Genomic DNA, 12,967 nt, shown 5'->3' with positions numbered 1-12,967 from the left:
CCGTAGAGCCACCAGTTGGCTGCTGGGCCTCCTAAGCTCCTTGGGATACACCTGGGCCCCTCTCACTCCTCGGGCCTATCTTGGGTTTCTGGACTGATGTGTTTAAGGGGCCAACACCAAAAGGAAATCACTGGTTCTTTTACTTTCAGGGTTAACCCAGGGTTCAGCCCTACGAGATCATTCTCCCCTCCCTGCTTCTATTTAAATTAATACATAATAATGGCGCATATTTACAGTACAGAATGATATGTATATACAACGTATAATGATCAAATCAAGGTAATTAGTATTTCCATCTCCTTAAACATCAATCATCTCTTTGTATCAGAAGTCTTCAAACTTCTCTCTTTTCGTTCTTTATAAAATGCATGACCCTGTACGGTGGCGTGCACCTCTAATCCCAGCGACTCCAGAGGTTGAAGCAGGAAGATCACAAGTTTGAGGCCAGCCTCAGCAACTTAGCAAGACCCTATCTCAAAATAGAAACAAGAAGGGTTGGGGATGTAGCTTAGTGGTAAAGTGCCCCTAGGGTCAATCCCCAGTACCAAAATTAATAAAAAATAAAATATGTGATACATTTTTATAAACTATAGCCATCCTACTGTACTGCAGAACACTAGAATTTATTCCCTTATCACGACATAGTCTGGTATTCATTTTACAGCTTCTATCTCCACCCCGCCCCACACCAACCCCTGCCTTTTTATACCCAATAAGGTGGTTCAAGGCACAGCAAGCCTGATGGTCTTTAATAGTTTCCTGATCCTCCCATTTCTGAAACTCCTCAAGGGATGTTGGTGTGTTCAACAAGTTTATCCTGGTACTATTTTCACATCTTGGCCACTCCCTTACCTCAAGATTGCTGAAGATCACTCTAAGACAAAGAATAGCACTTTCCAATAAAATATAATGCAAGCCACATATGTAACTTTAAATTCCCTAATAGGCACATTAAAAAAAAAAAGTTCAAATCAAATAAACTTAATTTTGTTAATATATTTTCTTAAACCCAATATATCCAAATTATCATTTTGACATTAAAAGTTTTAAATTTTTAATGAGGCTTTCGCATTCTCTTTTTTTTTTGTAATAAATCCTTGAAAACTGATGTATGTGCTATACTTATATCAATCTCTCTGAACTAGTCACATTTTAAATGCTCAATAACCACAAGTATCTACTGTATTGGAAGGCATAGTTCTAGAAACTTCTCTGCCAGACTGAACCCCAATGATGGAAACAGGCACCTTCCTTCAATCCCCAGAGTCCAGCTAGTCTGGCTGCAAGGATTGATAAAATTTTATTATTATAATACTAAAACAAAGAAGATAAAATAGATACCAACCCCTGCTGGCCCTTGCATGCATAAGGTTCCCCTTCCAAAAAGTCCTCTTGCCTAAGTGAAGGTGCCACCACCATGTTACCAGGGTCAGCCTCTCTCCCAGCAAAGGGAGTACCTTTGGGCAGGCCCCGCCCCTGCCACTGTCAATATGCGAACGCCCACAGAAAGGGAAAACATAAGTCCCTCACGTCTGCCCTCTCTCCCCTCTCTGGTCCCCTGGGTTCATCCTGATTCTGCACCTTAAAGCCTAAGGTGGTCTTGCCATCCCAGGTACGAGGAGCCAAGGACCTCTGCTCTCAACTTCTTCATTCCAGGGGGGATCCGGGCCACACCTGGTTTTGGCATAGCCAAAAACCTGTGAAAGTGCCCCCTGGCAAAAAGCAGCCAGGCTGGTTCTGCCTCCCCAGCAGGGCGCCTCCCCAGCAGAGCTCCCGCAGGCTTCGAGCCCAAGGGCCGAGGGCAGAGTTACTGGTAACTAAATATAGTGAGGCACCCAACGGAGGCAGATGGGATTTCTCCCCAGCTGGGAGGCTAGGACCCAGCCATGCCAGTCAGAAGCGCCACTCCGTGCACGTCTCCAGCCTGGCTGAGGTGAGCAATTTGCGTTCTCACCTGGGCTTCACCCCAGATCTTCCCACTGCAGTCAGGGGGCTCCTGTCAGCCCCGTTTGCTTTTGTGAGAGGGGTCCTCACTGTGCCACCCAGGCTGGCCTCGAACGTCATTGTCCTGCCTCAGCCTCCTGAGCAGCTGGGGCTCTCTGCACACACCACCGCATGCAGCTCAGCCCTGATCTTTGAGAAACGAGGGTCTCCCCTGGAAACAAACTGCCAGATTGGGTCAAGCTGGCTTCTGCCTCGGTTCGCACCCTCCGCAAGCTCAGGCCCACCCCATCACAGTCCTGGTTACCCACACCCCCCGAGATGGCTCTGCAGTGACTTCGGCCAGCATGCCCTATGGGCTCCCCTGCTACCCAAGTGTTGAAGGGACACGTCCACCTCTCCAAGGAGTGTTTTGTTTTCCTCCTGCTGGCAATTCCTGGCACATGGCCAGGGCCCAGCAAATATGTTGAGTGACAGAATTAAATATCTGTTCACCCAGCGAATGGAAACAGAAAACTCAGTCCACCCATTGTGCCTTCCTGATTTTTTTTTTTTTTTCCTTTTCAATACTGGGGCTCAAACCCAGGGCCTTGTGCACCTGGGCAAGGTGCTACCACTGAGCTACACCCAGCCCCAACCATTCCCTAAACACTGCACACCTGCCAGGTTGAACCAGATGGAGAGCCACTGGAGAGGTCAAAAGAGTCCAACAGAGGAGATTTCATATGGTTGGACCCAGTATTTAACATTCACTATCTCTTCTAATTCATGAGACAAAGCTGTGGGGTTATGGCCCGGTTTTATAGACGGGGAAAATGGGATTCTGGGGGAGGAGGGCACACAGCCCAAAATAATGGAACCAGGACTCAATTAGGGTTTGGCTCCAGAGCCCACTGCCTGAGCTCTGCCCACAATCAACAAGTGCTCATTCTTCCATTCACAAATGTTGCCCGCAGCACCAGCCAGCCCTTTTTTGGCATGCTGGGTATCCCAGTAGAACCTCACCAGTAAGAAAACCCTGTTACCTGTAAGCAAAATGTCTGGAGATGGTAGGATTCCTACAGACCCTTGGAGAGCCCAGAACAAAGCAGCCTCATCTCGCCAGCAGGTGCCAACTCTGGTTTTCCACTCAGAGCAAGATGTCATCTCTGGGTCATGAAAAGCACACAACATATATCTACCCACCAAACCATTTCTGTTAACATCTGCTAAGCAGCCTGTGGCAGGCTCACCTGGGTCCCCTAAGCTTGTCTTGCTTCCCTCCCCACCTGCAATGGGAGGTTTTCTGCCAAGTCCCCTCATCTGCCTAAAGTCCCACCACGTAAAGAAGACGCAGTGGCTTCTGGCCCGCTCCCTGGGCTTTCAGCAACTACACTCATGTCACAGGAAGACTGAAGTCTGTCAATACACTTGGACAGACTGGGCTCACACCACATCCCCTATTTCAGTCCGCAAAGAATCATTCACAAACCACTCCATCCTGGGGGCCGGTGGACTTTGTCCCGAGCCATTTGTGTGTGTTCTCCAAACCCATTGAATTCCCCTAAAATTCATTCGCTATCCCCCTAAAAATTACCTGCACTCCCCAGTCTCCCCTCCCCTATGGAAAAGGGATGCATAAACTTCCAGATCCTGTTGGGCTGTTGGGTAATTACACTGGGTGATGGCCTCTTCGCACATGATAAATTTGTGCCTTTTCTCCAACCAATCTGTCTTTGTCAGTCCATTTCAGGGGACTTTCAGAGGGGGAAAGGGAAGTCTGCCTTTCCTCTGACAATAGATAGCAGTCACACTGAGAGCACTAGGATCTAGCACAGGGAGTCCCCCGGAGGTTGGGGTAGCTGCAGTCACATGATCCGAGCTGCATTTTAGAAAGCAAGCAGTGACACCTATTTCTTTATCGTGATTAAGCTTACAGAAAAAAAAAAAAAAAAAAAAAAAACCCTTTTAAGAAACTGCTGAGGAATGATCAAACCACGGCACCTCCTTCTATTTAAATATTTTGTAGCACATAACGTGAAATAGTCTGCGGGCATTGACATCAGAAGACCTCCGCCACACAGCACTGGATGGAAAAGTGACAGGTAGCCATTTGTACGGGGTAAAGAACAGCATGCAAAGCCATGGCTTTCTATAGACACATACATATGTATGTACATGCAGCAAAGGAAAAGTTCTGGAAGCTTTAGGAGGCAGAGAGGTGGAGTGAGCCCACAAAACTGACAATAGCAATCACCTCTGGGAAGGAAGGGTGACGGAGGGCATTTAAACTTTATCTCTGTTGCTTGAATGTTTTACATAGTGAGAATTTAATTACATAGGTATTTTTGAACAAATTTTAAGCTGCCTGAAATCCTTGACATCTTATTTATGCTGAAGTCTTCCCACCCTGATTAGCATAATCCATCCCCCAGTGATGCAGGGTTCTCTTTGACCTCCTTTGGGTTTCCCACGGCTGGGTTTCCCACCACCAGTTTAAGATGGGTGGCTCCTCACAGGCACTAATTCATTTAATCCTCCTCCCCACAAGCAGACTGATTCCCCTACCCTGTTTTACACAACAGGAAAACTAATGCATAGAGAGGTTAAGTAACTTACTCAAGGTCACAGAGTAAATGGCTGATAGAACAGGATTTGAACCCCAAAGACCTGCACACTTAACCACTCCACCTCTCTGCCTCCTCAAAGGTGGAGTAGCCGTTAATATTCTGCATCTCTGTTTTTCTCAGCCAGCTGACATCCAGCCACCACAAATGAATATTCACCTCAATCCTTTTCTGCATTTCATTTGCATGATTGTCTCTGATTAAAAAAAAAAAAGAAAACGAGGTTCAAAATACAGCTGGAAAGGGAGTCTTATAGTGCGCGATATACTGTTTACGAAATGCATACCCACACAGACCCACAGGACCAAAATTAACTGCTAATTTGACAGTATGCCGGGGCTGTAGCAGGTGGGCAAGAGACGAAGGTTGGCAGGCAGTGATCTCTGAGTGTGAGTGTGTGTGTGTGTGTGTGTGTGTGTGTGTGTGTGTGTGTGTGGCTTCAGGGCTCAGCAGCAGAACAGTCCCCAGAAGGCTCTGGGCCACTTGCTAAGTCCCAGCAGCTGAGATGACTTCAGCTGTGTGAAATGCAGCCCCAGCTGGAGTGGGGGTGGCTGGTGACTTTTCGCTGTGGGAGTTCCATAGAGACTGCTCATGAAATCGGAGAAGATGTAGCATATGATTGCCTCCATCCCCCTCAAAGAGAATATTTTGAGAACTCTAATTATATGGTGAGGTTTGCATGGGATGAAGAAAGAGGGTTTAGATAAGTCCTTTCTGGGAGCAGGTTGGAAGGGCCGCTAGGGATCCCTGGGCCGTGCCATGGGGCAGGGGCACCCCCTGCAGGTGGACTGCAGTGTCTGCAACACTGTGTTCCCTCCAGTTGGTGCATGTCCACAGCCCAGCCCCCAACCCAGAGAAGATGTTGACCTACTAGCTGTGTGACCTGGGGTGATGTGTCGACCCTCTCTGAGGCTCAGTTGTCGTTACCATAAATGAAGAGCGCTAATCCCTACCTCCTGGGTTACTGTAACCATTAGAGACACCACAGACACGCATAGGATTCTGTGTAGGGTCTGATACACAGTAAGCCCTCCAAATGTGGCTGCCATCATAGCTGGGGCCACAGCCCGTCTTCTCCATTACCAGCATCAGGAACAGCAGTAAAAGATGTCGCCCCAAGACCTGGAAGGGAGAGGGCTTCTCTGAGAACGAGGTCAGGCTGGGTTGGGGTGGGGCAAGAGATCTGGGCCAGGTGACATTCGATTCACCAACTCCAATTCTGGGAGACAGTTTTTGCCTCTGCTCTCCAGAGCCCTCACGCCACCTGGTCACACTGCACCCTAGAAGGAAAATGTCCCAGAGAGCTGGGATGGACGTGGAAGAGCCCAGGTGTTTGCGAATCTTCCTGCAGGACCAGGCCTGCTGACCCCCTGCAGGTCAGAGGACCAGGCCTGAAGGAGGCCTGGGCTGGGGGAGGGAGGTGATCGATCACCCCGTCCCCCGCTCTATCCTCCATCCCTGTTCACCAGGTTCCCTCCCTTCTTCTGCTCTGGTGCCCAAAAATGCACCCGACTCCCCTGATGTACCTGGAAAGAACTTTCATGCTGATACCTTCAGGGAAACAAAGAGGAGTTGGTAAGACTAAGGATAAGGGAAGCGGTTCAGAAAATAGTCACAGTAAGAGTAGTCTGCGGTCTGCACCCCAGAGAAAAGCCACTCCCAATCTGGCTGACTCAGCCCTCCTGCTTTTCTTGGAGAATACCGTTGTCTTGTTTTGTTTTGTACAGTACTGGAGACTGAACCCCGGGCACTTTACCACTGAGCTACAGCCCCAGCCTTATGTTGTTGTGGTTTAAATATTTTTTAGATGTTGATAGGCATCTATCATTTTATTTTATTCTATCGTTTATTTTATTCATTTATTTATGTGTGGTGCTGAGGATCCAACCCAGTGCCTCACACATGCTAGGCAAGCGTTCTACCCCTGAGCCACAACCCCAGCCCATCCCAGCCCCTTTGACCTTTTTATTTTGAGACAGGGTTTTGCTAAGTTGCTAAGCTGACCTTGAACTTGTGATCCTCCTGCCTCTGCCTGCTGAATCCTGAATACCTAAAATTACAGGTGTGCACCACCATGCCCAGCTAAGAACACCGTCTTTACTTAAAATGTTGCTATTGGAGTGGTCATGAATTTTTTTGCCTTTTTAAAAAAAAAAATATTGTATTAAAATATTATTTGTCTTGATTGCCAAGTTTTGGGGGCCTCTTCAGTTTGATGCGCCTGGTGAATGCCTCCCTCGCCTCACCCATGTCTCACCCTGAGAATGGGAGCTGTCTGAGTCTTCACTCCTCTGCTCGCCCCCACCTGCCCCAGTCTCCTCCTACAAGAAACAGGCTTAGCTCGTTCTCTGTTTTACTCCTTCATTCAACCACCCAACATTGACTGCGTATCTACTGGGTGCCAGGTCCCAACGCAGGCATTTTGGAAATAAGAATGAATTGTTCATGCATCAAATCTTTATTGGCCACCTGCTATGTGCCAACCACTGAGTCGGCCTCTAGGGCATAGTAGTGAACAAGACAGACAACAGTTTTGCCCTGGCATGGGAGATGCTAACAATAAATATATTCATAAAAAATTCAGAATAAGCTGGCATGGTGGCGCACACCTGTAATTCCAGGTATACTTGGGAGGCTGAGGCAGGAGGATTGAAAGCTCAAGACCAGCCTGAGCAACTTAGCAAGACCCTGCCTCAAAATAAGAATAAAGAATTTGGGGTATAACTTGGTAGTAGAGCACCTGCTGAGCATGTGCAAGGCCCTGGATTCAAATCCCAGTACCAGGGGGGAAAAAAATCAGCAGGAAGTGGTGGCCTACACCTGGGATTCCAGCAACTCCGGTGGCTGAGGCAGGAGGATCCTAAGTTCAAAGCCAGCCTCAGCAACTTAGCGAGGCCCTAAGCAACTTAGGGAGACCCTGCCTCAAAGTAAAAACAAACAAACAAACAAAAAAAAGTGCCTCTGGGTTCAATCCCCTGTACAAATTTAAAAAAAAAAAATCCAAAGAGACTTGCAGATGGCAATAAATTCAGCAAATAAAATAGTGTGACTGGGCCAAGTCCTCCGACTGCCCCCAGTGGGGAAAAAGACACACATGAGCAGGTAATTGTTAAACCAGGTACGAACTGCATCAATGGCCTCTACAGAGCTATTTTATTAGGGGTGGTCAAGGAGTGATTTTCTAAGGGAGAAAACTGGAGCTCAGTCTTCAAAGATGACAAAGTGGTCATGTGAAGGTGGGGCACAGGACACCCCTGAGGCCAGACACTGGAGTGGGCAAGGGCATGGGGGTGAGGGACGAGGAAGGGAGCAGAGCGGGTGTCACCACAGCACAGATCCCCACAGGGGCCCCTGGGTGCCTGGAGGCCTCGGAGGACATGGTGGCAGTTGGTGGTTGGCGGGATGTGGAGGGAGATAGGAATCAAGATGACACGGGGCTCTGAGCTCGAGAGTGGGTGGTGGCAGCCCTGAGGAGCACAGAATTGTAAACTGCTCAGGTGGTGTGCACGCTCGGGACAGGCGGAGTGTGAAGGGCCACAGGACACCCAGAGAGAGATGGCCAGGGACTGCCGGAAAAAGGACAGGATCCGCCTGAGAGATGCAAGAGAGCAGTGGCTGGTGATTAAAGGCAAATGACACCTTAAATTACTGATGAGAAGGCTCCAGAATCCCACCTCAAGGAGTGATTGGATTTGGAGCGAAAGGGGTTTGTCTAGGAGGAAAATAAATCTCCCAGGCAATAAAATCATCGGGCCTTTCCCCCTAAATCTAACTCCCCTTAACCCTCTGGCTGGAGGAAAATCCTTTAGGTTGTCCTAAATCACAACACACTCGAATAGAGTTGATTGTGTAAGAGATATGGATACAACATAATGCTTTTTGGTTTTAATTTTTAATTCTGGACTTGAGGGGCTGAGGGTATAGCTCAGTTGGTAGAGTGCCTGCCTCGCAAGCACAAGGCCCTGGGCTCAATCCCCAGCACCCCCCAAAAGAAATTCTGGACTTGATTTCCAGCCCTGGGGGAAGAAAGAGCTCCTAAAGCTTAATTCTCACCCCAGATCTCTCAGCCTTCCTCCTGTAAGAGTCTGTAAACCGGGCACAATGGCTCAGGCCTGTAATTCCAGCAGCTCAGGAGGCTGAGGCAGGAGGATCGAAAGTTCAAGGCCAGACTCAGCAATTTAGAGAGGCCCTAAGCAACTCAGTGAGATCCTGTCTCTAGATAAAATATTAAAAAGGGTTGCAGATGTAGCTCAATGGTTAAGTGCCCCTGGGTTCAAACCCCAGTGCAAAAAAAAAAAAGAGTCTGTAAAACAGAGATACTTATTCCAAGCAAAGACAGTAGTTATGAGAACCAGATGAGACAGCCCATGTCAACATATTTGTAGGAAATGAGGTTCAGTGTTACATAAAGCATCTAGGTGTCTAGTGAAATGCAGTAAGTCACTCATTTTTTTTTTTTTTTTTTTTGCCTTTCAATCTGCTTTTAATACCCCATTAAATATTGTCATTCTTTTTTTTTATAATTTATTTTTTTATTTTTACAGACTGTGTTTTGATTTCATTGTACACAAGTGGGACACAACTTTTCATCTCTATGGTTGTGCATGATATAGATTCATACCATTCGTGTAATCATACGTGTACAGAGGGTAATGATGTCTGTCTCATTCCACCATGTTTCCTTCCCTGGCCTCCTCCTCCCTCTCATTTCTCTCTATGTAATTCTAAAGTTCCTCCATTCTTTCCTATCTCCCACCCCCACTATTATGTATCATCATCCACTTATCAGGGAAAACATTTGGCCTTTGGTTTTTTGGGTTTGGCTTATTTTGCTTAGCATGGTATTCTCCAACTCCATCCATTTATCTGCATATGCCATAATATAGTAAGTCTCTTTTTTTTTTTTTTTTTTTTTTTTGGTGCTGGGGATTGAACCCAGGGCCTTGTGTTTGCAAGGCAAGCACTCTACCGACTGAGCTATGTCCCCAGCCCAGTAAGTCACTCTTGAGAGGAATGGAAACAAACCAAAAAACCTGGGGTCGCATCCCAAGGACACCTTGAGAAGATAAGTCAGGAGCAGACTATGAAAACCTCTGAGTCTTTCGGCAGCTGGGCCTTTCTGGAATTCCAAAGTTCAGGACGGAGGTACAGCCGCCCAGGAATTTATTAGTCCTCCATAACTTTAAGCTCCCCAAATCCCCATGAAGCTGAGGAATGATGTGACCGCAGGGCTCGTGGGCCCATTGGCACGGAGAGTCCCTCCATAAATCAAGGTCTCACTTCTGCTGGCCCGGAACGTTTTTCCAAGGTGACCTGCACAAAGCAAAAGGGCAGTTCATCTAGGAGTGGCCTCTGCCTTTAGATGAGAAAGATCTGAAAATGCCAAGAGAACCAAACCTCCACAAACTTATCCCACTTCGGCTCCGGAGGAGCAGGGGGAGGTGACCGTCTTCCCAGCATTCAGTCAATCTGGATGGCCAGTGCAGCCCCATGGGGCGAACTGGAGAAGCCTGTTCCAGTGCTGGGTCTGTCCTGCAGAAAGCTCAGGGTGACCTCTACCTCATCACCAGTTACCCCAAAGCAGCCATCCAAATCACAGAATTCTAAATCACATGGCCCAAGACCCTAAAGATTCAGGTAAGGAGAGATGGGGAGGGACTTGTCCAAGGTCACAAAGCATTTTTTTTTTTTTTTTTTGGCGGTACTAGGGATTGAACCCAGGGCCTTGTGTTTGTGAGGCAAGCACTCTACCAGCTGAGCTATCTCCCCAGCCCACAAAGCCTTAAGGGAAGACTCAGGGTGAGACCCAGGGGTCCATGGCCCACAGCACACCCCCTTTAACGAAACCACATGGGCAGAATAGCCTGGTTTCAGCCCTGGACTCCAAAAATTTAGTCATATGCACCAATTCTTCTGGCCATCTTAATTTTTCCAGTAGCATTTAAATGATCTGTGAGCATGGAAACCAAAGACCCTTAAGGGGGTGCCCTCTCTTTACTAAACAAAGTGGACAGAGAGGGAAAGACACCACTCCTGGGAAACACCAGGACCTGGAAAGGCACCAACCCACACAGATGTCTGGGGTACCTGGTGACACCAAGTGGCCCGGAACACTGAGGCCACGCCCGCCCCAGGGAATCAAGTCCCGAGTAAGGCCGGCTCTGAGAAGATGCAGGGAGGACGCTGGAAGAAGCAGCTCCCGAGGCTAAATGGAAATTTTAAAAACAAAACGAAAAACCTCCATCACAGGATTGTTGTGGGGACTGAGAGGATGGATCACGTTTGATGCAAGACAGAAATGGTTCTGGCCACCAAGGACAGGGTGCCCTCCCCCGAGCTCGCCCCTCCTTTAGAGAGCAGAGCGCAGTGTACTGTAACTGTCCTGTCACTTGTCCATCTCCGCCATTAGAGAGGGAATTGAGTAAGTGGCTTGCTCACTCACTGCAGCATCCCAGAGCGCCTGGCGCTGGCCACAAAGCAGGTGCGTCATACAGATTTACAAATGAATGAATGACACCTTTGCCAGTCACCTTTGTAGTCATTCATTAACTGTCCCCATTTGCCCAGGACTGAGGGGTTCTCTAGCCTCGGTGCTAAAATCCGGTCAGAAGTGAATGGCAAGTCTAACAAATTTTCAGGAAGAAAGGATTTTAATCAAGGCCAGATTCCAAATTGGATGGCCCCGCCCCTTCTGGGCCTAAGCCCCACCCCTTTCAGGCCGCCCTCCCTCTGACTCCTCCCCCGTGCTCTGGGAAGGTCACCTTAGGCGCCGGGGGCCAAATGAGCATGCGCCGTGCTGGCCGCTACGACGCACGCTCGCTTTGCTTTGCTCCGCCTTCCCTCCTCCCGCCGGGAACCGAAGCCGCCTCCCACTCGGTGGCTCCCGCGCGGCTAGCGGGTCCACGGGGGCGGTACGCCGGCTCCGCGCCGCGGTGTTCGACGGGACTTCGGCGGAGAGCGACCTCGGGGTTAAGGGGTGGGGCTGACGTCAGGAGCCAAGATGGCGGCGGTGGTCGCGGTCTCCTTGAGGCGCCGGTTCCCGGCCACAGCCCTCGGCGGAGCGTGCCTGCAGGTGAGCCCCGGCCCCGCGGGAGTGGGGAGGCAGGAAAGCTGCCGAGGCTGCCGGGAGTCGAGGGGGCGGCGGGGGCGTGGAGGCGGCCAGGGCCAGGCCCAGGGCGGGCTAGGACCTCCGCCCACCTGCGCGGGCTTTGATTTTGGCTGGGCGCATCCCTGTCCGCTATCCTGCGCCTCCCGACGGCGGAGACAGGGCGGAGTCGACTTTTTAGAGCTGAGGAAGAAAAAAAAGTTCAAAGAAGGGACTTGGATCGCTCAAGGTCACATGGCAAGCGAGCAACTGTTGGAGCCCGAATTCAGATTCAAGTATTTGGACTCCAAGCCCTTTTTCTGCCACCGAACTACAGTCTCGGTAGAGACCTGCAGAGTGTCAGGGATGGGAACTGGGAAGCGAGTTCAGGGTAGAAGTTTTCTGGCCTTCAGGGCACAAGGGTGCAAGGTTGAGGACTCGGTAGAGAGACCAGACCGGGATTGGTAGGGAAAGGCCGGGTGAATGGTGGAGGGAATGCACGCGCCTGCCGGGGGAGGCAGAGCCTGGGTTCCCTCCCCGTTCATGAACCGAGTGCCTTAAGGCAGTGTCACCAGGTATTTATTCTCCTGCAAAGGGCGCATAGTAGTACCGACCTCGTAGAGTTGGCCTGAGATAACGGTAGGTGGAGAGCTTGGTGATGTTCTCGTTTATGTGTGCAGGGATAGGTTTTCCCACACCCCTTGTATCGTCATGGAACTGCACACTTCTGATCTGCATTCTAAATGGGAACTTGGGGACGGTTGGAAGGGGAAGGGAAATCGCCACTACATATCACATAGGGAACTAAGGATTCACAAATCCCTTCCAAGTCTGCATCCTCTTCTGGGCTCCTCAGCACCTCATTACCACCTTTACAGTCTTTAAGGTGAGGTATGGTGGCACACGTGTAATCCCAGCAACCCAGGAGGCTGAGGCTAGAGGATTTCAGGTTCCAGGCCAGCCTGGGCAACTTAGACCCTGTCTCAAAATAAAAATAAAAAGGGCTGGAGATGTAGCTCACTGGCAAAGCACCCCTGGGTCCAATCCCTAGTACTACCAAAAAAAAAAAGGTTGTGCAACAAGAGCTCTTAATTCCTCTTTAAAGATTTGAAAACCGAGGCCCGTTTTATTTGCTGGAAATATGACAGGCGAGAACTGGTAAATCCAGGCCAGTTGGTTAACATAATATCTGAAAAACTCCTTAGTGTAGATTATAGCTCATAGTGTACAAGAAATAATAGTTCCTTTTCCCCTCTTGCATGTGTGGGAGACTCTCAAGTACCTGCTGTGGCTGCGGAAGGTAGTTCATATTGCCTTGCAGTGTGAACTTGGGCAA

At 49.2% G+C, this 12,967-nt stretch overlaps 1 protein-coding gene across 2 annotated transcripts in view; it reads left to right on the top strand.

The window, feature by feature from the left end:
* Positions 1–11,318: 11,318 nt before the first annotated feature.
* SDHB (succinate dehydrogenase complex iron sulfur subunit B) overlaps positions 11,319–12,967 on the top strand; it is a 32,465-nt gene continuing 30,816 nt past the window's right edge. Inside the window, exon 1 of one of the 2 annotated variants that reach the window (XM_079100654.1) lies at positions 11,319–11,619. In XM_079100654.1, coding sequence (XP_078956780.1) covers positions 11,328–11,619 — 292 coding nt within the window. In that variant the 5' untranslated portion in view covers positions 11,319–11,327. The remainder of the gene's footprint in view (positions 11,620–12,967) is intronic. The other variant, XM_079100655.1, reaches the window with a different exon arrangement.

This window comes from Sciurus vulgaris (assembly GCF_902686455.1).
Source record: "Sciurus vulgaris genome assembly, chromosome: 1".
Classification (NCBI taxonomy): Eukaryota; Metazoa; Chordata; class Mammalia; order Rodentia; family Sciuridae; genus Sciurus; species Sciurus vulgaris.
This window is presented reverse-complemented; position numbering and strand designations above follow the sequence as displayed.